Genomic DNA, 24,965 nt, shown 5'->3' with positions numbered 1-24,965 from the left:
AGAAGAACCAAATGGAAATTTTAGAACTTAAAAACACAATAACTGAATAAAAAGTCAACAGATAGGCTTAACAGCATAATGGAGAGGCTGGAGGAAAGAATCAGTGAACTTATAATAGAAATCTTCAGTCTGAATAACAGAGAGAAAAAGAGTAAAATAAAAAAAAATGAATAGAGCTTTAGGGAAATGTGGGATTATAACAGAAGATCTAACACTCATTTAATTGGAGTATCAGAAGGAGAAAAAAGAATGGGGCTAAAAAAGTGTTTTAAAAATGGCTGAACACTTCCCCAAATTTGTCAGAATATGTAAACATACAGATTGAAGAAACGGAGTGGAACTCAAACAGGATAAACCTAAAGACATCGTGACAAAGCACATGATAGTCAGATTTCTCAGAGCCAAAGGTGAAAACAGTCTTGAAAGCGGTCAGAGAGAGATGATTCACGAATAGGGAAAAAAGAATTGGAATGAAAGTGGATTTCTTGTCAGAAATCATGGCCCCAAAAAGAAGGACAATATTTTTCAGGTACTGTAAGAAAAAAAACTGTCAGCCAAAATGTCCCTCAGCGGATGAATCATTCAACAAACTTTGGTACATACCTTTGTGGACTATTACACAGTAACAAAAAGGAGTGACCTACCGATATACACAACAACATGGCTGGATCTCAAAGCATTATGCTGAGTGAAAAGTGCTTGTCTCAATAGATTATGTACTGTATGATTCCATTATAAACATTCTCAAAGTGACAAGATTATAGAGATAAAAAGAGATTAGTGGCACTAGGGATTAGGGAGGGTAAGAGGCTGATATGAGTATAAATGGGAGCTCAGAGGAATAGTTTTGTATCTTGATTGCTGTGGTGGTTACATAAATCTACACGTGATAAAATGCCATTTAATTACACACATACATCGTTTCAACATCAATTTTCTGCTTTGTTACTGTACAACAATTATGTAAGATGTAACATTGGAGAAAATTGGGTGTAAGGTATATGTAGGCTTTGTACTATCTTTGCAATTTCTTAAGAATCAAATATTAAAAAAACCTTAAGTGTGCATCCCTTTTTGACTTCTCAGAGGTGTTTTTAAACAAAAATATCTCATTATATTGTAGTATTAACCAGGCCTCATGTTCACTCAAAATCTAATTGTTCATGCCAAACTTCATTAAAAATATACAGTGACAAAAGAAGAGTTTTTTCTAAAGTTTTGGGGTTTTTTGATAGTTGATTTCTCTAATTTCTCAGGTCCTACACAATGGTCGATAGTAGAAAATATGGTTGACTGAGGGCTATTAGTCTGAAAAAATATATACCATCCTAGACAGAGATATTTAAACTATATAACAAATGTCAAACACTTGTCTGGTGTAAGCAGGTGAGTGTGTCAAGTGAGCAAAACTTGGACATGTACACGTACACACTCATATATGTGTATAGATGCCTGTGTAGAATATTTCTGGACTGATATCCAAGAAATTTGTCAGTAGTTGCATCTAGAGAATTTAGTTTTCTATTCCAATTGCCATCACCATTAGAACCATTTGACTCCAGTTTGCCCTCAATACAGTTTGTAGAAGATTTATGAAACAGATTCTTACCAACAGAGCCTTATCTTCTGTAGGTGCTTCTCTATCCTTCAGATAAATGAAAAAAAAAATGAATTTAGTGTTGAATTTGAACAAATCCCTATTGCAATTAGAATAACAGAAAATCTAGAATTCAGATTTATTCATTTACTCACTTGTTAGCCAGATAATTACTAAACACCTACTATATGTCAGCCATAATGCTACAGTTCTGGAATATATGGCATCCAGGTCTGACGTGTCATTGGTCCTTTCTATTAAGGCACAATACCCCAGGGGGCAAATCATATGTAGAACATGATACCAAAGCAATGGGGTTAATTTTAAAAGGCATTAACTCCCACAATATATCTGACTTTCAAAAAGCATTCAGTAACAATGCATTGCTTATTTAAAAAAACAAGATTGTAACGAGGAGGGCATGGCTGAGTTAAGAATTTGACTATATTTATGTAAGAGAATTTTAGCAGGTTAACAAATTTGTTCCCCAGTACAGCTATGTTTCTATAGCAGGTTACTTTGAGTCTTGTTCCTATTAGGTTGAACTTCGATCTAGTATAAAATAAATCCAAAATAATTTCCCAACACTCTCAATCCTGTTACCTTCCCTTATTTCTTTCTCCATAGCATTGTTATATAAAATACAATGCTCCTAACATTATGTTATATATTTCTGTGCTTATTGTCCATCTTCACTTGGAATGTAAAGTTTCATAAGAGCAGTTACCTTGTTTGAGTTATTACTGTTTCCCCAGCACCTTGAACAGGGCCTGGTACCAAGAAGGTGCTCAATAAATATTTGTTGAATGTTGAACAATGAAAGAATTTATGATTTGACTTGTTCCCTGAAGAGGAGGTAATTTTTATTAATTTAGGGAATGTTTATTGGTTCTTTTTGGATCAACCCTGCCAATCACTAAAGATAATGATTTATTATTTTTTTTATATTTACCTGAAATGATGCTTAATCAATGTCAGTGATAAAACAAATGAAATCAATAGCAGTATTTTCCATTTAGAATTCATTCTCTGCCAGAAAAAAAGAGGAGAAAAAGAGGTTTTTTTGAAAGTAAAAAACAACTCCCTTGCCATTTTCTAATAACAAATTGATTTATGGAAATTAGGCCACCAACCCAGTATCTGATTATAGAATGCTCAGCCTTAGAATGAAGGCAGACTTGAGTTAGAGAAACCACCTATATTGTTTTTTTTAATTTTTTTTATTTTTTATTTATTCATTTTAGAGAGGAGAGGGAGAAACAGAGGGAGAGAGAGAGAGGAGAGACAGAGAGTGAGAAGGGGGGGAGGAGCTGGAAGCATCAACTCCTATATGTGCCTTGACCAGGCAAGCCCAGGGTTTCGAACTGGCAACCTCAACATTTCCAGGTCGATGCTTTATCCACTGCGCCACCACAGGTCAGGCCCCACCTATATTGTTTGAAGTGCCTGCAGAAATCTCTCTTAGGATGCCAAGTGATCGATATTAGATTAGGTGTAAAGTGTTGGTGACATGCCTTTTGTGTTCCTTTACCAAAGTCAACCATGATTGCATAAAGAAAATTCAATAAAACTCTTGTTCTATTTCACCTGTGCTTCTGTGAGAAGGAGGTATGCATGAAGACATTTTTATGTACTGGGATATATTCTTTCCTCAAAGGTGATGTTTATATATTTTTTTTTTTGTTTTTGGTTTTTTTTGTTTTGTTTTTGTTTTGTTTTTTTTTACAGAGACAGAGAGTCAGAGAGAGGGATAGACAGGAACAGACAGGAACGGAGAGATGAAAAACATCAATCATTAGTTTTTTGTTGCGCATTGCGACACCTTAGTTGTTCATTGATTGCTTTCTCATATGTGCCTTGACTGCGGGCCTTCAGCAGACCGAGTAACCCCTTGCTTGAGCCAGCAACCTTGGGTCCAAGCTGGTGAGATTTTGCTCAAACCAGATGAGCCTGCGCTCAAGCTGGCAACCTTGGGGTCTCGAACCTGGGTCCTCAGCATCCCAGTCCAGTGCTCTATCCACTGCGCCACCGCCTGGTCAGGCTATTTTTTCCGCACAAAGATATTAAAGCTAATTATTTATGCAAAGACTATAGGACCTGTAACCTAAAAATATATGAGCTATCTTAAAGTTGTATCCTTGTGAACAGTGATTACAAGTCTAAACTAAATACCAGTTTATGCTGTTGAAGGTATCAGGATTTCTGTTTACAAGTGTAAACTGGTATTTACTAGGCATCACCCAAGAACTAGTCCTGCTTTTGGATTATGTATTGGAGTAAATGAAGTTCTCTCATATTTACTTTTTGAACAGTTATAATTAATGAGCAAGATGTTTTATCTATACCTTCCAATATGGTGGTCACTAGTAACAAGAAACTAGTGAATACTTGAAATGTTGCTAATCCAAACAGCAGTTTGAAGACTCAGTATGAAAAAAGTAATGTAAGACATCACATTAATATGGTTTACATTTACTATGTATTGACATAAAATTTTGTCCCAGACAAGAAAAAGCTAAAGGAGGTCATCACTGCCAAACCAGTATTACAAGAAATGTCAAAGGGAGTTCTTTAAGAAGAAGAAAAAAGATAAAAAATACAGATAGTAAAATTCCAGTAACTCTATACCTCTCAATAATTGCTTTAAATGTAAATGGATTAAATGCTCCAATCAAAAGACATAGATTGGCTAAATGGAGAAGAGAACAAGACACATGCCTATGAAAGACCCACTTCAGATCAAAAGATACACAGTCTCAATGTAAAGCAATGCCAAAAAATATTTCATGCAAATGGAAATGAAAAAATAAAAAGCTGGGTTGCTTCTGTACTTAGCTATTGTAAATAATGAACATTTTTACAGTTGCCAGATGGGAAGGGGGTTTGGGGAACGGGAGAAAAATTTGAAGGGGTTAAGGAGTACAAATTGGTAGTTATAGAATAGTCATGGGAATGTTATAGTATAAGAAAGATAGTCAAGCCTGACCAGGTGGTGGCACAGTGGATAGAGCGTTGGACTGGGATGCGGAGGACCCAGGTTCAGGACCCTGAGGTTGCCAGCTTGAGCGCGGGATCATCTGGTTTGAGCAAAGTTCACCAGCTTGGACCCAAGGTTGCTGGCTCGAGCAAGGGGTTACTTGGTCTGCTGTAGCCCCACAGTCAAGGCACAAATGAGAAAGCAATCAATGAACAACTAAAGTGTCGCAACAAAAAACTAATGACTGATGCTTCTCCTCTCTCTCTGTTCCTGTTTGTCTGTCCCTATCTATCCCTCTCTCTGACTCTGTCTCTGTTAAAAAAAAAAAAAAGATAGTCAATAATATTGTAATATCTATGATATCAGATGGGTACTAGATTTGAGATGATCACTTCATAAGTTATACAAATGCTTAATCACTGGGTTGTAAACATAACACTAAAGTAATATTGTATGTCAACTGTAATTTAAAAAAGTTACTCGCCTGACCAGGTGGTGGCGCAGTGGATAGAGCATTGGACTGGGATGTGGAAGGACTCAGGTTCGAGACCCTGAGGTCGCCAGCTTGAGCGCGGGCTCATCTGGCTTGAGAAAAAAAAAAGCTTGGACCCAGGGTCGCTGGCTCCAGCAAGGGGTTACTCAGTCTGCTGAAGGCCCATGGTCAAGGCACAAATGAGAAAGCAATCAATGAACAACTAAAATGTCGCAATGAAAAACTGATGATTGATGCTTATCATCTCTCTTTGTTCCTGTCTGTCTGTCCCTATCTATCCCTCTCTCTGACTCTTTGTCTCTGTAAAAAAAATAAAAAATTAAAAAAAAATATTTTAATAAATATGTATGAGGTCAGGTGGGTCCTGAACTTATTAGGGAGATCGCTTTATAAGTTACTTAAATGTCTAACCACTAAATTGTACATGTGAAACTAATATAGAGTTGAATATCAACTGTAAATAAAAAATTTTGAAAGAATTTTAAAAATAATCACATTTTAAGCTGAAATAAAGTTAGGTCATTTGAAAAACAATAAAATAAATGTCATCTGTTTCTTTTTACATTTTTGTGATGTGGTTACTAGAATATTTAAAGTTATAAATGTGACTTGTATTATATTTCTTTGGACAGTCCTTCCATAGATAATATTTGACTGGTAAGGCTTCAACTGGGCATAATATTTTGTCCAGCAATGTGAAATGACCAATTTGAAATTCAAGAACATTAAGAATGCCATATGTATGAGGTAAGACTCCATTTAACCAGATTGTTTTCTGACAGTGTGCCCTCAGTGACATTATTCTTAAAGGCCAGAAATAGTTTGTGTCAACTCTTTTATACAATACGTTTTTAAGGCCAAGGTTTGAGGATAATCCCTACCTATGATTTTGCCAGGTCATCTAAACTTTCATACAGTCCCTTCCTAAGAGCCTTACCTTTAGTTTTAGTTTTGGTGATGTAAAGAGGTGGTCTTAGGATGTTTTCCAAGTATTATATTTTTGGGCCTTTGTAAAAGAAAAAAAAAAGATATTATTTAATACTGTCCTGTATTTGAATCTTCTGCTAATGGTGATGTCACCAGACTCTTGATGATGAAAGCATTAGAAAGTCATAATGCTACATTTGGTAACAAGTTCTTTTCATTGTTACCAGATAGGAGAACTTGTCCCATTTGAAAAAGTAAAGGATTTAAAATGTTTCTTTGTTTTGTTGTTGTTGTTGTACTTTCTTACCTTTCTCAATGATGGATTCTTACTTACAGAAATATATGTTGAATGGTGTGCTGTGTGTATATGAATGACATAAAAAGTGCAACATTTTTTTCTTCATCTTCTATTAGGCATTGTTTAGTTATCCAAGGTAAAGCTAATCCCTTCTTATGCTTTCTTAGAATGTTTTTAAAGTACTTATTTTCTGATAATAGAAGTAACCTATTTTCATGTTGTTAAATTTGTCAAGTATGTGGAAGCACAAAGAAAAATATGGTAAATGTAATCATGCTGTCTTGAGATAATCACTCTTGAGATAGCACACACCTTTATTTTACCCTTCTTTAAAAATAAACTTATTTTTTATATTTTTATAAAAAGACACACAGAGTAAAAAAATTCTAACAGAAGAAATATTGTAACAGTTTGTTGGATTTTATTATAATATATATCTATACATCTATTACAGATATATAGATATATAGATATAGTGTGTGTGTGTATATATGTATTTTTTTTTTTTTTTTTTTGCACAAATGACAGAATACTAAAAACACTCTTTGGTACTTTGAAATTTTCACTCATCAGTATATATTTTGGAGATTATTCCATTATATCTCATAGGTCTAACACACTTTTTCTAGTAAAACATACTTCTTTATATGACTGTATTATAACTTAACCAGTTTTCTACTGTCAGACATTTTGGTTTATTGTCTTTGCTATTGTAAGAAATGCTACAGTGGAAATACTTGAATATGCTCTATGTACACATGTTGAACTATATTGTAGGAAATATTCCTAGAAATGGAATTGCTGGATCAAAAGCTATACCCATTTAAAAATTAAGTAGGTGTTGCCAATTGTTTTTCATGGTAGTTTTTCCATTTTAACTCATATTGTCAGTGGATGAAAGCACCCATTTCCTCACACCCTTGTCAGTATAGTGCATTGTTAAAATGTTTGGTGTTTGACAATCTGAAAGGTATGAATTGTATCTCAGTATAGTTTTTTTTTAATAGTTTTATTTAGACAATCACCTTAAACGGGGTAACACTGGTCAACTATAGCACATAGATTTAGAGAAAATATCTTCAGATCTCAGTGTAGTTTTAATTTACATTTATTTTTATCATGGCTGATGTTGAGCATCCTTCTTCATGTTTAAGAGTCATTATATTGATAATTCCTTCTCTGCAAACTGTTCACAGCTTTTGTTTATTTTCTATTAGGTCTCTTTGTTTTTACATTTTTGAACATTTTTATTTTGGTATAATTTTAGATTTAAAGATACAGTAATTAAGACCGTATAGTTTAAGACAAACAAAAAGATCATTGGGACAGAATCAAGAGTACAGAAATAGACCTATATGGACAACTGATTTTTGACAAAAAGAACAGACAATTCATTGAGAAAGAATGTCTTTAAAAAAAATAATTCTAAGGTAATTGGCTATCCATATGCAGAAAGATAACTTTGATCAGTACATTTTCCATATACAAAAAATTAACTCAAATTAAAATCTAAAACAATAAAATATATAGAAGAAAACATAAAAAAAAAACAAGACAATGAAAATGAAACTGCAGATTGGGAGAAATGCAGTAAAAAATGGGCAAAATATTTGAATAGACGTTTCACATACACACACACACACAAACAAAACAAAGCACACACAGAGAATGCAAATAAACATGAATAAATTGTTTTAGTCTTCATCTTCATTGGTCTTCAGGCAAATGCAAATTAAAACCACAATAATATATTACCACACATTCGAATGACTTAAATGAAGAAAACTGACCATATGCTGTTGGTGGGAAAGTAAAGTGAAACAACTACTTTGAAAAAAGAGTTTGGCAGTTTCTTAACAATTTAAGCACACATTGTACAATCTGGCAATTCTATTTCTAGATATTTACCCCAGAGAAAAGGAAGCATATGTTCATTAAAAAAAAAAAAGATCTGTTTATAATCATTCACAGTGGTTTTCTTGGCAGTGGCCAAAAGGTGGAAGCAACCAAAATACTTGTCAACAGGTGAATGGATAAACTAACTGTGGGTTAATACTCAGAAGTAAAAAAGAACAAAGTATTGATACATGCAAGAACATAGATGGACCTCAAAATAATTATACTGTAAAAGAAACCAGCCCCCCCCCCCAACAGCACATACTGTATACTTGCACATTTTTATATTTTGGTGGCCCAGAACCTGAACATGAATCCTAAATTCAATAAGCAACAATATCCCCTGTCTGGTATGAAAGCTGGGGGGTTGGCAGGAATTTTCTGTCCCTATCCCTTGTAGCTAGAACACGGGCATATGACCTAAACTATCTAGCATGCTAATCAGTTTCTCCTATCTGGGACTTTGAACCTTAGGGGATGTCATTTGAGATTCTTTGTAATATAGTCTAGGACTAACCTTATGGCAGATGTTTCCAAGAGTATGGAGGTAGGCAGGGAGATAATGAGTGATGGGTCAGGGTTGATACTCAAACATTATACACATGGCAAGATTTTATCCATGCATTTCTTCCCTTGGTCCCTTTATATTTCATTTTCAGCAGCTATGTGCTAAGTACTGTGAACTGCTTCCTGTCTTTCTGTAGTAAACATTACTACTATTAGTCACCACTCTCCAGATCTCCCTTCCTGCCCAGGCAGATAGCGGACTCCACTCTCGAGTCCTTTTGCACAGACAGGGGCATGCAATAAGTCCAGGCTGAGGCACCGATAAGCCCCTGCGTGGTTCTCGGGAGTCTCTCTTCCCCTGACATTGTAACAAGAAATACCACGGATGGTAGACCCTCCACTGTTTGGGGTTCCCAAGTGACAATGTGGAGTAGGTGGCCTGGCTCCAACCCTCACTAGATATGCAGGGTGAGTGAGAAACTTTTGTGTGTTAGGCCACTGACATTTGAGGGATGCTCACCTGTTTAAATTTGAACTACCATGAGACCTCCTTACAAGTAGAACCCTATTCTACTTGTGGGCTTCTAGAAAGCTGTGATTATTTAAATTTCTTATCACCTGTTTGGTAGGAAGTGTCAAATGAAGGGAAGACTTTAGGACACTACGTAGCTGCTGTAGCCACCATCGTGGTTATATTGTGTACAAGGTCGGTGGGGTGGGATTGCGCTTCTAACTAACTGTTGTTGAGAGCTTACAGAAATAAAATAATGAGTCTAAAAATTTGAGCTCTCAGCTCAAGGCTAGACACAGAACAAAGATGGGTGTTAGTGTGCCAATGTGTGTGTATGTACACGTGCATGCATGTGCATGTGCACATGTGTGTGTGGTCATGGGGCATAGCTGGCTGAGGAGAAGGCCAAAAAGCTAGTTGGTGATATATATAATTATAATGTAAGTTGATTATATAACTTCTAAAAGTCTCTTGTGTTACAATTAGAGAATTGGGAAAGACTGGAGGCCTTATATGTAGAATAAGAACATTTAGATGGATTCAGATGAGTCTGTAGGGAGGGAGAGCTAATAATTTTAATCTTTCTGAGCTTCACTTGTCAGTGGAAACAACTTCTCCACAATATTTCTCTGAGGAGACAAATCTTTCTTCTGCTTAGATGCTGTAATTGATCTCACCCACGACAGCTGATTAACAAGGTGATGTCTCTTCTCATTGCCTAAAGACCTACTATGTACCTAGAGCCAGTCAGATAGTGTACCCCAGGGAGAGATTCAAGGCTGCTCCACTAGGGGGCAGCTCTTGCTAATTTATACTATTAGTAGGAAAATAACCTGAAAGAATGGCAAACATAGATGTTGGATGGAGCATTTTGCATAGCTCAGGTAGAAAATGAATGCTGGACACATGGGATTCTAAATTTATTAGAGCTATAACTTCTACACACCAGTGGCAATGTTATCTGATCCAACAAACTAAAAGCTGGGATATATGGCACTGCAGTCCATTCCCAAGTGGAAGTCATTTCTATGAGGTTGAACTTGGAAAGATTGGAAAATAGATGATAAGAATGTCTGAGGTCATTTATGGGCTTCTGAAATAGGCTCAGAGTGTAAAGATTCTGCGCATCCCATGACAGTGCTCACCAAAGAGCAGTCTCAGTAGAGGAGTCTCTCAGTAATCAAGTAGAGAAGATCATTTGTTCTGTGATATTGGTCAGCTTCTTTCTGTAGCCACCACAGTGCTTGCTCCATGGGCCCAGGTACAAAGTGGCCTCAGTGGCAAGCGTGGAGGCTACCCACAGGCTCAGTAGATAGACTACCTCTCATCAGTGATGAGCTGGCTTTCTCCACTGCTGCACGCCCACCACCCGGCAATAGAGGTCATCCTGAGTACCTCATATGGCACCTTTCTTCTAAGAGACTCTCTAGCCACTGGTGGTAGATTGGTAACCTTGGATATTTTCCATCAGGGAAGGGGAAGAAATTTGTCCCCAAACAAATATTGCTGGGTATAGACAGACTTCCTTCCTTTCCTGTACTACTTCTGTCAGCACCACTGGATTTATAGAATGCTTGTGCACTGCCTCTGACAAGAAGACAGATTTTATTGTCAAGTGAGTCCTACAGTAGGTTCATATCCATGGAGTTCTCTGGTCTTAGCATGTAACTCAGGACTCATAGCAGCTAACTTTGTGAAATGGCCTACTGAAGACTCTGTTACACTATCAGCTATAAGACAACATCCTGTGAGGTGAGGGAGGTGGGGTTGTCTTAAGGGTCAGGGATATGCCTTAAAATGGTGGCCACTATATCATACTGTCTTCCTCAAAGCCAGAACACATGGGTCCTGGGACTAAGAGGTAGAGATTGAGGCCCCCTTTTACAATTACACCCAATAATCCACTGGAGTAATTTTTGCTTCCATGTCAGCAACCTTGGACTCAGTGAGTATGGAGGTCCTAGTGCACAAGGAAAGTCCTAGTCCACTAGCGAACATAGTGATGGTCCCGCTGAATTGGAATCTGAGACTTCCCCTAGCCATTTTGCATTCTCATCATGCTGAATCATCAGTTGGGGAAGGAGGTCTCTGCACTTTGTGATCCAGGACTGATCACAATTATCATGACAAAAACAGGTTGCTACTACATGGTCATGTAATGAGGGCTGCATTTAGAACTCAGGGTGTTTCCTGGGAGCCTCTTAATAGTACCTTATCCAACAGTCCTTGCTAAGGGAAAACCTTGATAATCCAATATATAAAGGTCCACTAAAGACTCAGATCCCACAGGGAAAGGTTTGTGTTATCCCACTAAGTAAAGAACCAATCCATCTGAGCTTTTGGCAGAGGAAATAGGTGGTGGAAGAGAAGTGATCAATATGAACTTGATCTTGTAACCAGCTACAGAAATAAGGAATACTGGAGGCATGCACATTTTTCTTATTTTATAAATATAAACATAAAAATATAAATATGCATTGTTGCATACGAGTGCATATTGTTATAAGTAAAGGAATGGTTTTCCCTCTTTCCCTCCTCTACTGTTTTTTTTTTTAAATAAGTTCTTTTCTTTTCAATTTATATCAGTGTACACCAAACTGAAGAGCCACATATAGTCCTGAGGAAGAGGACCTCCCATCGTCTGGGATCCTGGACGTGGTGAGGGAAATTACTTTGTGTTTCACCTTTTTGGGAATAAAGTGATTATTTGTACAAAAGTTAGTTGAATTTTGCAAGGTAGAAACATGTTTTATGAGAGTTAGGTAGAAGTAGAAAGGTGAGAATGGGAGCTTCGTAGCAAAATGGGTGGGCCATGTAGCCATTTGTTGACCCTTGGATCTCTCTCATTTTCCCCACACTCCTCTCAGTGTGGCAGAGAGCTACATTTCCTAGACTCTCTTGCATCAGGTAATGAAAAACGCTGGCAAAAGAGAGCAAAATAGAAGAAAAACCTCTCTCTCCCTATCTACACCTCCCTCCTCCCTCTCTCTCATCTCCTTTGGGTGGCATCTTTAGTGGTGACTAGAACTTCACTCTCTGTTGTTCCACCCATCTCATGCCAGGTGACTCATGGCAGGTTGTAGCTCTTTTTGGACATCTGACAATTTCTCCTCCAGCATGAGTCTATGGCCTTTACTTTTTTAAAAATTAAAAGACCTGAGGAGCATACTCTCCCTTGTATGCTCCTCAGGTCTTTTATCATTTATAAACCCAATTCACCTTCTTAAACTTTCCTTGTTTGGAATATTTACAATAGTAGTTTCTGTTTTCCTAATTGGACCCTGACTACTGATAAATGTGTGTGTGTGCATGTGTGTGATAAATCAATTTGTATAAAATAGTATATAAACACACAGCACGTGTGTGTGTGTGTGTGTGTATTCACGGGGTGGGCACATAGTGCATATAAAATAGTATATAAACACACAGCACATGTGTGGGTGTGGGTGTTCACAGGGCGGGCACATAGTGCATATAAAATAGTATATAAACACACAGCACGTGTGGGTGTGTGTGTTCATGGGGCGGGCACATAGTGTATATAAAATAGTATATAGCCTGACCTGTGGTGGCGCAGTGGATAAAGCATCGACTTGGAAATGCTAAGGTTGCCGGTTCAAAACCCTGGGCTTGCCTGGTCAAGGCACATATGGGAGTTGATGCTTCCAGCTCCTCCCCCTTTCTCTCTCTCTGTCTCTCCCTCTCCTCTCTAAAATGAATAAATTTAAAAAAATTAAAAAAATAAAAAATAAAAATAAAAAATAATTAAAAAATAAAAATAAAAAAAATAAAATAGTATATAAACACACAGCCCGTGTGTGTGTGTGTGTGTGTGTGTGTGTGTGTGTGTGTGTGTGTGTTCACGGGGCGGGCACTTAGTGCATATAAAAGGAATATGGCAAGACAGGTTTTCAAAGAGAGTAAAGGGAGGCTTTCCATTTTTTTCTCTGTATTATTTTTATTTTATTTTCATTAGTTTTTACAACAGATAACTCGGTAGTTTTAAAACACACAGTTCTTTTTGAATGGCTTATAGTTTCTTAAATAGCTGTCTGCCCATCTAGTAGCGGCTTTAATGTCCTCATAGTTTTACATAGAGAACATGTCAGTATAGTTGCAGTGACTTTCCCTTATCCACACCTCTAGACAATCCCTTTCTTTAAGCAATATGAGAAATGTATATCTACTTGGACCAATGAAAATATTTCAAGTTTCACTTTTTGTGACATTCTATTTTGTTCAATGTGATCTAACAAATAATATATCCTCAGCATTCACAGAGGATATATAATCGCTGTATCATCTCTGATGTCAATACATTCATTCTGCAACTGCTACATACCACATTATACAATTCAAAATTAAAGTATGATTGTGCTGTTGGTAGGCTTGCCATTTTGTTAGCGATTTTTTTTTAGTGATAAAATTTGTCAAGTGCTAATTATCTAAGATATAAGACAAAACGATGCTCTTCAATTCAGAACTATTAAAAAAGGACTAAAATACTACACGTCGATTGAAGAATTTAAAATGCTTATGAGCCCAACGGATTTTGAAAGCTTTAATTTCACCAGGATGTCTTAAATGAGGATCCCAGTTATACTCTGGAGATAAGAGTTTAGTGGGTTTATGGAGAAAGAAATATTTGTTTAAGTGACTTTCATCATGCCACACTGCTTCAATGTTGTTTTTCTTATCATTCATGATTCCTTTGAAGCATGCCCTGGCAATGTTGAGAACCTGAATAGGAGTGCCACCAAATGTAGCAGCATGGTAATAAAAGTCTCCCTCACCTATAGGTATATATGCTTCTGATGACTGATTTCTCTCATAAGGTACCTCTATAGGATGTGCCTTATACCAGTAAGAATGTAACTGAGCTACTGACTCCCCCAGGGTCTCCAATCCATATTTCCCCACGAAAACTTGATCCACATCCATGCAGAAGAGGAAGTCAACTTCATACTGGATGTGATCTACAACATGTTCACTGATGATCTTCATGCGCATCATACTAACATCTTGCCATCTCTTCTCTTGCTTAATTTCAAAAACTTTGATTGTACGGAGGGGACTCAGTTCTGGCCAAGGCATCTTGGAGAAGTCATCTGTCAGAATATAAATTATGACTTTCTGGCCAACCATAAAATACTTATTAGCAGATGATATAAAGTTAAACAAATAGAGTTCAATATATCTGTAAGTAAAAAAGAAACAATAAAGTTCATTTTTTCCCCTTCCTCCCTCCCTCCCTTCCTCCCTCCCTCCCTCCCTCCCTCCCTCCCTCCCTCCCTCCCTTCCTTCCTTCCTTCCTTCCTTCCTTCCTTCCTTCCTTCCTTCCTTCCTTCCTTCCTTCCTTCCTTCCTTCCTTCTTTCTGTGTGTGAGAGAGAGTGACAGGAAGGGAGAGAGATGAGAAGCGTCAACTCTGTAGCTCTTTAGTCATTCATTGACTGCTTCTCATTCATGCCTTGACCAGGGTGTTCTAGCCAAGCCAGTGACCCCTTGCTCAAGCCAGTGACCTTGGGGCTCAAGCCAGCGACCATGCGATCATTTCAATGATCCCACACTCAAGGTGGTGACCCTGATCTCAAGCTGGTGAGCCTGCACTAAAGCCGGCGACCTCAGGGTTTTGAACTTAGGACCTCAGCATCCCAGGTTGATACTCTATCCACTGTGCCACCACAGGTCAGGCTGAAGGTAATTGTCTTATATTTTAGTGGAACACATACTGTTTAAATTACATTGACTAGTTTATCCCAAAATGCTACTTAGCAACCAAATAATAGATATGCTTTTTAGGTTGTATTTAAGCAGCATAAAAGACAGTGAAACTATTTGCCTTTCCTCTCTCTGCTGGCGTTCTTTGGATCATAGGAGAGAAGAGCAGTTAGTTCCGCACAAGAGTGAATGAAACTTGGTGAGATCAGGAACTGTACAGAACATAGTGCAAAGTGAGAGCCAGGGTTTTCAGGGTTATCAGAGCAATGGGAACTTGCTATAGAGGTTGTAGATGAGGAAGGTCTTGGGTCATTGCAAGAGCAGTTATTGATGTCTGTGGCTTGCTTTATGGGTTGTCTGTTATGCATTAGCAGTCAGAGGTGGGATGATTAATACCCCACCGTCTGCACTGATTTTCTTCTTTTACTTTGTGGTCTTTAGCATGGTGCTAAGATTACTGGATTGGAGAATAAACTTTCTCATTTCCAGTCTCTCAAGCCAGTAAAAGGGTCTCAGAGTAATAAATAGCCTTGGGGAATTTTTCAAAAGGAGAGGTAGTCCTATGTAGCTCAGCTTGGAAGAAATATATGCACCCTATGTTCACTGCAGCATTATTTACAATAGCCATGTCTAAGTGTCCATCAACAAATGAGTGGACAAAGAAGATGTGGTATATATACATATATAATGGATTTGTATTCAGTAATAAAAAGAACAAAATCTATGTTGGAATCTTATTAGATTTACTGAAAAGTTGCAAATATATAAGGCTCCCATATACACTAATGTTAATATTTTATAAAACCATGGTACATTTGTCAAAACTAGGAAATTACCAGTGGTAAAATACTGTTAACTAAACCACAGCTTTATTTGGATGCCACCAGTTTTTCCCCTGATGGCCTTTTTAGCTTCCAGGATCCAATCGGGACATACAGTGCATTTAGTCATTCTGTCTCCTTAGTCTCCTCTAATTCGTGTCAGTTTCCCTCCTTGTTCATGACCATGACCATTTTGAGGAGTCCTGATCAGGTATTTTGTAGCATGACCTTCAATTTGGGTTTTTCTGATAATTTCTTAATTAAAGTTAATTTTAATACAGTCAACATTTACCAGCCTTCTCCTTTGTGATTAGTATTTCCTCTGTCTCAAGAAATCCTTTTCTGTCTTGAGTTCCTGAAGATACACGATAGCTTTTCCTTTAACTTTTGGTCTTTAAGGTACCTGCAGCTTGATGTTCGGATATGCCTGTGTATGTATGTGGTACAGTTTTAGCTTTCCCATGGTGACATCAACTTTCTGCAGCATCGTTTCAGGAAGTCTTTCCCTGCAGATCTACAGTGTCATTGCCAGTACATATTTTTTCCTTCCCTCTTTTCTTTCTTCCTTTATTCCTTCCTTCCTTTCTGCCTTCTTTTCTCCCTCCTTCTGTTTCTCTCTCTCTTTCCCTACTTTCCTTCCTCTTTCTGTCTGTTTTTTTCTTTATAAGGAATAAATTACTTTCAATATTTAATAACAAGTTACTATAAACTTTATAATTTTAATGAGTAATGGATATATTGTTCAATTTAATACTTTTTTTGCACTTTTTTCTATCTGATTTTGCTGTCAGGGCAGCACTTGCTTCATAAAATTAATTGGGAATTGTTCCCTCCTCTTCTGTCTTTTTTTTTTTTTGTAAGAGATTGTATAGAATTGATGTTAATTCTTCTTTAAATATTTGGTAGAATTCTCCAGTGACACCATCTGGGCCTGGAGACTTTGGAAATTTTAAAAATTATGAATTCTATTTCCTTAGTTAGCTATAGGGCTATTCAAATGATCTTTTTTAAGTTGGATGAGTTATGGTAGTTTGTGCTTTTCAAGGTCTGTTTTATCTAAGTTGTCAAATGTATGCGTGTAGAGTGTTTTGTAGTGTTCCCTGATTATCCTTGTGATATCTGAAGGTCTGAGGTAATATACCCTGTTTCTTTCCTGATATTTGTAAATTGTCTCATTTTTTTCTTTTCCAAACTTCCTGGATGATTGTGAATTCTTTTGTCAAAGAACCAGCTTTCTGTTTTGTTGATTTTTCTTCACTGCTTTTCTGTTTTCAATTTCATGGATTTCTGTTCCTATCTTTATTATTTTCTTATTTCTGCCGGCTTTGGCTTTATTTTGCTCTACTTTTTCTAGAGTCTTAAGGTGGGATTATTGATAATTTCCCACTTTCTACAATAAAAAGCCTGACTGTAAAGGACATTTGGTATTACCTACCTTCCCACAGCAAACACAGTCAGCCCCACAGTAATTTTATGATTTGCATAATAATTTTCCAATATGTCTTCTTTGTAAGTGCCATGCCACACAACTGGGGCTAACCAGTTAGTGGTTGTATTCATGGTTGCTCTGTAATAAAGACATAGATTTATGAACAAAATACCTGTTAATAAAATTGTAGTAGATATTGCTTGTGTATAAATCTTGTGTCTCAGTGGTTGGCAAACTCATTAGTCAACAGAGCCAAATATCAACAGTACAACAATTGGAATTTCTTTTGAGAGCCAAATTTTTTAAACTTAAACTATATAGGTAGGTACATTCCTTATCAAGGTAGCGCCCATACGTGGTATTTTGTGGAAGAGCCACACTCAAGGGGCCAAAGAGCCACGTGGCTCGCGAGCCCCAGTGTGCCGACCAGGGTTGTGTCTGATTGCAGCATTTCCTTACTTCTTCTCCTTCTCCTTCTTCTTCTTCTTCTTCTTCTTCTTATTATTATTATTATTATTATTATTATTAAAGAGAGGAACAGGGAGGCAGAGAGACAGACTCCTGCATGCGCTCTGACTGAATCCACCCAGAAAGCCACCTATGGGGCGATGTTCTGTCCATCTGGGGCCATTGCTTCATTATTCAACATCTGAGCTATTTTAGCACCTGAGGCAAAGCCATGGTTTCATCCTTAGCACCCAGGGCCAACTTGCTCAAATGAGCCATGGCTGCAGGAGGGGAGAGGGGAAAGAATGAGAAAAAAGGGAAGAGGAAGGGTGGAGAAACAGATGGTTGCTTCTCCTGTGTGCCCTGACCGGATATTGAACCTGGGACTTCCACACGCCAGGCCAACGTTCTACTGCTGAGCCAACCAGCCAGGGCCCATTTTCTTACTTTTAACCTTAAGCCTCTGTGGCTATGATAGCCTGGAGAAACAGCTTATCAGAAATGGCTAGATCATTAAAAAAGTACACTACAGATTATTTACACCATGATTCCAAGATCTTTGAAGACACATAGTTGAAACCTTGCCCAAAGCCTACAGTAACAATTTATTTTATATTTGGACAAAATCTCCTGGTACTAGGCTTCTTGACATTGATTTTTTTTTTTTTTAATTTTTTTTTAATTTATTCATTTTTAGAGAGGAGAGGAAGAGACAGAGAGAGAGAGGAGAGACAGAGAGAGAGAAGGGGGGAGGAGCTGGAAGCCTCAACTCCCATTTGTGCCTTGACCAGGCAAGCCCAGGGTTTCGAACCGGCGACCTCAGCATTTCCAAGTCGACGCTTTATCCACTGCGCCACCACAGGTCGACATTGATTATTTTTAGAAACCATATTTTGAAAACTCAACTTCCCAATTTTTATCATCTCAAATGTTTTCAGTGCTAATGTTACTGCGTACTGCCAGAATCAACTTTGTCAGAACTCTGAATGATAGCCAAGGGTTAAAAGCAGCTAAGCAGAAGTTAAATGAAAAACAAGATGACTCAATATGGTAGGAGTAGGAAAGCGTAGTGGCATTTTCTAACTTAGCCTCACACCAATTCCCTCCCCAGTATGGCAGTGGTATTAAAAACAGAAAATTATGTTCTTAGTGTGGGTATCTAATTCTGGAGGGAGAAGAGGGGTTCTGATTCCCAAGGGATTGTGTTTGCCTGCTTTGAGTCTATAAATAGATCCATATAGTTATGATCAATTAAATTAAAATAAAGGTGCCTCCCTGGCCAGTTGGCTCAATGGTAGAGCGTCGGCCTGGTGTGCAGGAGTCCCGGGTTCAATTCCCGGCCAGGGCACACAGGAGAAGCGCCCATCTGCTTCTCCACCCCTCCCCCTCTCCTTCCTCTCTGTCTCTCTCTTCCCCTCCCGCAGCTAAGGCTCCATTGGAGCAAAGTTGGCCCGGGCACTGAGGATGGCTCTATGGCCTCTGCCTCAGGCGCTAGAATGGCTCTGGTTGCAACAGAGCGACACTCCAGATGGGCAGAACATCGCCCCCTGGTGGGCATGCCAGGTGGATCTGCATGCAGGAGTCTGTCTGACTGCCTCCCCGTTTCCAACTTCAGAAAAATAAAAAAGTGGCCCTGGCCGGTTGGCTCAGCGGTAGAGCGTCGGCCTAGCGTGCGGAGGACCCGGGTTCGATTCCCGGCCAGGGCACACAGGAGAAGCGCCCATTTGCTTCTCCACCCCTCCGCCGCGCTTTCCCTCTCTGTCTCTCTCTTCCCCTCCCGCAGCCTAGGCTCCATTGGAGCAAAGATGGCCCGGGCGCTGGGGATGGCTCTGTGGCCTCTGCCCCAGGCGCTAGAGTGGCTCTGGTCGCAACATGGCGACGCCCAGGATGGGCAGAGCATCGCCCCCTGGTGGGCAGAGCGTCGCCCCTGGTGGGCGTGCCGGGTGGATCCCGGTCGGGCGCATGCGGGAGTCTGTCTGACTGTCTCTCCCTGTTTCTAGCTTCAGAAAAATGAGAAAAAAAAAAAAAAAAAAAAAAAAAAAAAAAAAAAAAGAAAAATAAAAAAGTAAATTAAAAAAAAAAAAAATAAAAAATAAAGGTGCCAAGACCATTCCATGAGGAAAAAATAATCTTTTCTTTTTTTTTTTTTTTTCTGAAGCTGGAAACAGGGAGAGACAGTCAGACAGACTCCCGCATGCGCCCGACCGGGATCCACCCGGCACGCCCACCAGGGGCGACGCTCTGCCCACCAGGGGGCGATGCTTTGCCCCTCCGGGCGTCGCTTTGCCGCGACCAGAGCCACTCTAGCGCCTGGGGCAGAGGCCAAGGAGCCATCCCCAGCGCCCAGGCCATTTTTGCTCCAATGGAGCCTTGGCTGCGGGAGGGGAAGAGAGAGACAGAGAGGAAGGAGGGGGTGGGGGGTAGAGAAACAAATGGTCGCTTCTCCTATGTGCCCTGGCCGGGAATCGAACCCGGGTCCCCCGCACGCCAGGCCGACGCTCTACAAAAATAATCTTTTCAACAAATTGTGCTGTGGCAATTGATTGTCCACATGAAAAAAAATGATGGATCTTCATTTCACACTTTATGTAAAAATGAACTCAAATGGACCAAAGACATAAATATAAGGGCAAAAATTATAAAACTCTCAGAAGAAAACTATAGTAAATTATCATAATTTTGGATTTGGTAATGATTTCTCAGATATGACACCAAAACCACAAGCATCAAAAAAATAGATATATTGGAATTTATCAAAAACAAAATTTTGTGCCTGACCAGGCAGTGGCGCAGTGGATACAGCGTTGGACTGGGACACAGAGGACCCAGATTCGAAACCCCAAGGTCACTGGCTTGAGTGCGGGGTTGGCTGGCTTGTGCATGGGATCATAGATATGACCCTATGGTCGCTGGCTTGAAGCCCAAGGTCGCTGGCTTGAGTAAGAGGTCACTGGCTCAGCTATTGCCCCCTAGTCAAGGCACATATGAAAAAGCAATTAATGAACAACTAAGGAGCTGCAACAAAGGATTAATGCTTCTCATCTCTCCCTCTTCCTGTCTCTCTGTCCCTATCTGTCTTTCTCTCTATCTCTGTCACACACAAAAAACACAAATTTTGTGCATCAGAGAACACTAAAAAGAAAGTGATTAGACGACCCACCTTCCTTCTTTTTCAAGAATGGGAGAAAATATTTGCAAATAATTCATCTTAAAAAAGCCTATTATCCATAATATATAAGGAACTCTTATAACACAACAATAAAAAGAGAGACAACCCAATTTAAAAATAAGCAAGGGATTTAAATAGACATTTCTGTCTACATACAAATGGCTGATAAGCACATGAAAAGACAGTAGACAGCATCAGTCATTAGAGAAATGCAAATCAAAACTATAATGATATATCATTTCACAAACATTAAAATGTCCCTTATACAGCAAAAACAAAACAACCCCCTCCAAAAAGTAAAAAAAAAACAAATATTGGAAAGGATGTGAAGAAACTGGAACTCCCATACTTTGTTGGTGGGAATGTAAAATGGTGTGACTGCTATGGAAAACAGTTTGGTGGTTCCTCAAAAAGTTGTGGATAAGTGATATGCCATGCAATGGAATATTATTCAGCTATAAAAAGAGATGAAATACTGATATATGCTACAACATAGATACATTTTGAAAATATGCTGAGTGAGAGAAGCCAGACATAAAAGGCCACGTACTATATCCCATTTATATGAAATGTCCAGAATAGGCAAGTCCGTAGAGTAGGGGAGTTACCACTTAATGGGTACAAGGCTTCTTTTTGGTGTGATGATATATTCTGGAATTGAATAATGTGATAGTTGTGCAACATTGTGAAGATACTAAAAGCAGTGACTTGTACATACTAAAATGGTGAGTTTTACATTATGTGAATTTTACCTCAATAAAAAAAATAGTAAGCACAGAGGAAAAATATTCCATTGTATATAACTGGCAATGAGATTTTACCTGGAATATAGAAAGAGCTTCTTCTAATCTATAAGAAAAGAAATTCCTTGAGGGATGAGGGGAGAGGAGAGATATGAACTGGTACTTTATAAAACTGAATATCCAGGTTGGCAATATTCATATGAAAATGTGTTCAACTTTATTGGTCATCAAGGGAAAGAATGCAATGGGAATAGAAGTGCAAGTAGAAGAAAAAGAGTCTATTAATTATCTTACAACTTGTTATAAACTGTATTGTGTCCCCTCCCCCAAATGCATATGTTGAAGCCCCAACCCCTAGTGTGACTATTTGGAGATACGGCCTTTAGACAGGCAATTAAAGTTAAATGAGGTCATAATGTGGGCCTGAAGTCCAACAGAATTTGTGTCCTTTTAAAAGGAGGAGACACCCGGGATGCATGTGTGCAGAGAAAAGGCCATGTGAGGACACAGCAAGAGGACAGCCATCTGCAAGCCAAGAAGAGAGGCCTCAGTGGAAACCAAACTTGCCAGACGCCTTGATCTCTGACTTCCAGCCTTCAGAAGCGGGGAAAAAATAAACTTCTGTTGTTTAAGCCAGAGGAAAAAGAGCAATAAGGGTTGAATTTTATTAGTAGCCTAGTTAGAATCCTTTTAAATGATTATATGTTTTTCTCCTTTGTTCAGTTGTTGTGACAAATCATCACCTTGATTATGAGACTGTGCCTTGCTTGTTTCAGCAGGATTCTGTGCCAGTTATTAAGCTATTGTCTTTCATAACTAAACCCACCACCGTCTATGTTATTATGCTGACCTGGGAGACTCTGCAAACTACATTGCCAGTGGGGATCCTGTCAGGCTTTGCTAATACAGGGCACTGGAGGAAAATGACAAGGTTAGGGGATGAAGGAACTTGTTCTTTCCTATTTCCTGTGGGCTTCTTGTTTGTGTCCTGTTCCTGCAAGTTCCATTCCAGCAGTGCGTCTTCACCACAGCAATAGCAGTTCTCTTCCAAAGCAGCAACTGAATACAGCTTTCAGTTTTTCCAACACTTGCAAAACCCATCTTCCTGTGCTCCTTGGAGGTCTGGTTCCCTGCCCCAAGAGCTCAGAGGCACCAGCACTAGATCTGTGGCTTTGGAGTTTAAGCTCCAGAGCTTCTTTAAGTTTCTAAGGCAGCAATTTTCAACGGGTGTGCTGCAAGAATTTTTAAAACATGCAGTACCTGACTATTAGGGAAAAGGTGTTGACGTCTTTTCCTTTAGATCAGGGGTCCCCAAACTACGGCCCGCGGGCCACATGTGGCCCCCTGAGGCCATTTATCCGGCCCCCGCCACACTTCTGGAAGGGCACCACTTTCATTGGTGGTCAGTGAGAGGAGCATAGTTCCCATTGAAATATTGGTCAGTTTGTTGATTTAAATTTACTTGTTCTTTATTTTAAATATTGTATTTGTTCCCGTTTTGTTTTTTTACTTTAAAATAAGATATGTGCAGTGTGCATAGGAATTTGTTCATAGTTTTTTTTTATAGTCCGGCCCTCCAACGGTCTGAGGGACAGTGAACTGGCCCCCTGTGTAAAAAGTTTGGGGACCCCTGCTTTAGATTGTTAAATAAAAAAATGACAACAGCCAACAGCAATAGCTGTCTAGTGTGAATGGGTCAAAATTATACCTATGTTTTTGTGTGTCAGATTGGCAAAATATAAAATACATTTTTTGGTGTGCTGCAGAATTTGAGTAATTAGTTTCTGTGTGCCATGAGATGAAAAAGTTTGAAAATCACTATTCTAAGGTTTAATAATCCCAGCTTCTTTCTTTTGTTTCTTCAGCCCTAGGAGAACAAGTTACTTCTGTTGTTGTTCCCTCCATAATACCTTAGAATTCTCTTTCCAGTCTTTCAAGTTACAACGTTATGCTAGGTAACAGATTTTTAGATTCAATTCTCTGTTTAAATATGTGGTGTGCTTTTTTGGCCTGTTTAGATCTGACAAATGTTATGATATGATGGGAGGATGTCATGGACCATTATCTAATAACAATCTTAAATGGATGTCTTTTTTCAAATTTTAATTAGATGAAGTCCTTAAATCCTGTAGTATCAGAGCTAAAGATAGATGGGCAGAATAAGAAGATGAAGGCAGAGAGACTAGAGGAAAGCTGATGTATTAAAACACGAAGTATACAGATAGCCCATCTCTCTGATTTGGGCTTTGGTTCTTATTGGTGAGACAAGGAGAATCAACCAAATGGTCTTGAATATACCCTTACACTTTTGACCTGCCGTCATTCTAGGACCTTTGAGTTTTTGTTATTCTATACATACTCATCCATGGAGGAGGTGGGTCCTAATGTCCATTCCCAATGGGTCTGGTCTTGGCCTCAGCTTCTTTCTTTTTTTTTTTTTTAATTTATTCATTTTAGAGAGGAGAGGGAGAGACAGAGAGAGACAGAGAGAAGAGACAGAGAGAGAAGGGGGGAGGAGATGGAAGCATCAACTCCCATATGTGCCTCGACCAGGCAAGCCCAGGGTTTCGAACCGGCGACCTCAGCATTTCCAGGTCGACGCTTTATCCACTGTGCCACCACAGGTCAGGCCCAGCTTATTTCTTTTAATGTTATCAAAGATCCATCTCCTCTCCCACATTTGCAATGCCAGTCATAGTATTGTTACCATCTGTTAACTTCTATTGAGCAATCTATGGATTAATATCACGTTAGATTTGGCATTCTTACCTGGGAAAAAACCAATCTGATAACTTTAATTCTGGCTGAGTTTTCATAGACCTATCAAGATAAATAATGCAAAGAGTCACACTATATCTTATTGGAGTTTGAGATAACTAAGTGTCTATCAAATCATGCTATATTATAATAGGATACAGGATGCAAAATGAGCGTGAAGCAGTAAGAAAAACAATGATGAATTTTAATAGTAGTAGCATGGAAAAGTCATCATTTTCAACCTCATCTTAAGTCTGTGTGCTGCCCAGAAATCTTTGTTTCCACAGTTTTCATTCTTCTAATTCACAGAGAAAATAGCAGCCATCAGATGAAGACCCCTCAACTTTCTGCCACCTCACATCCAAATTTACCTATCATGCCAAATATTTTCCCCTTCTATCACAATGGAAATACATTCCTACTTTCTGTCTAAGGTTAGCCTTTAATATCCTGTCTGCTCAGGAGCCTTGATTTGAGGATTATTCTCAGAAGAGTTTCTCCTAAGCTCTGTATTTGATGAGTTGACACTCTCCTGGGCATTTTCCTGTAGCTTCAAATTTTTATGTACCACTAGACTTCTCCCAGGAATGTAAGACTTGTATATTCAACTGTGTTCTAAAGTCTTCTACAGACACTACAAAATGAAAATGCTAAAGTCATTTCGTCCCCAAAGT

The 24,965-nt window shown here is 38.7% G+C and overlaps 1 protein-coding gene across 1 annotated transcript; it reads right to left on the bottom strand.

The window, feature by feature from the left end:
* Positions 1-13,703: 13,703 nt before the first annotated feature.
* Positions 13,704-24,350, bottom strand: LOC136391212 (N-acetyllactosaminide alpha-1,3-galactosyltransferase-like). Its single transcript, XM_066362738.1, has 3 exons — positions 24,304-24,350; positions 17,182-17,313; positions 13,704-14,403 (listed from the first exon to the last, which is right to left on the bottom strand). Exons 1-3 carry the CDS (start codon positions 24,348-24,350, stop codon positions 13,704-13,706), a joined length of 879 nt encoding a protein of 292 aa, XP_066218835.1.
* Between the last annotated feature and the right edge of the window lie 615 nt (positions 24,351-24,965).

The sequence above is a fragment of the Saccopteryx leptura genome, chromosome 2 (assembly GCF_036850995.1).
Source record: "Saccopteryx leptura isolate mSacLep1 chromosome 2, mSacLep1_pri_phased_curated, whole genome shotgun sequence".
Lineage (NCBI taxonomy): Eukaryota > Metazoa > Chordata > Mammalia > Chiroptera > Emballonuridae > Saccopteryx > Saccopteryx leptura.
The sequence above is the reverse complement of the archived record's forward strand: the minus strand, read 5'-3'. Positions and strand labels throughout refer to the sequence as shown.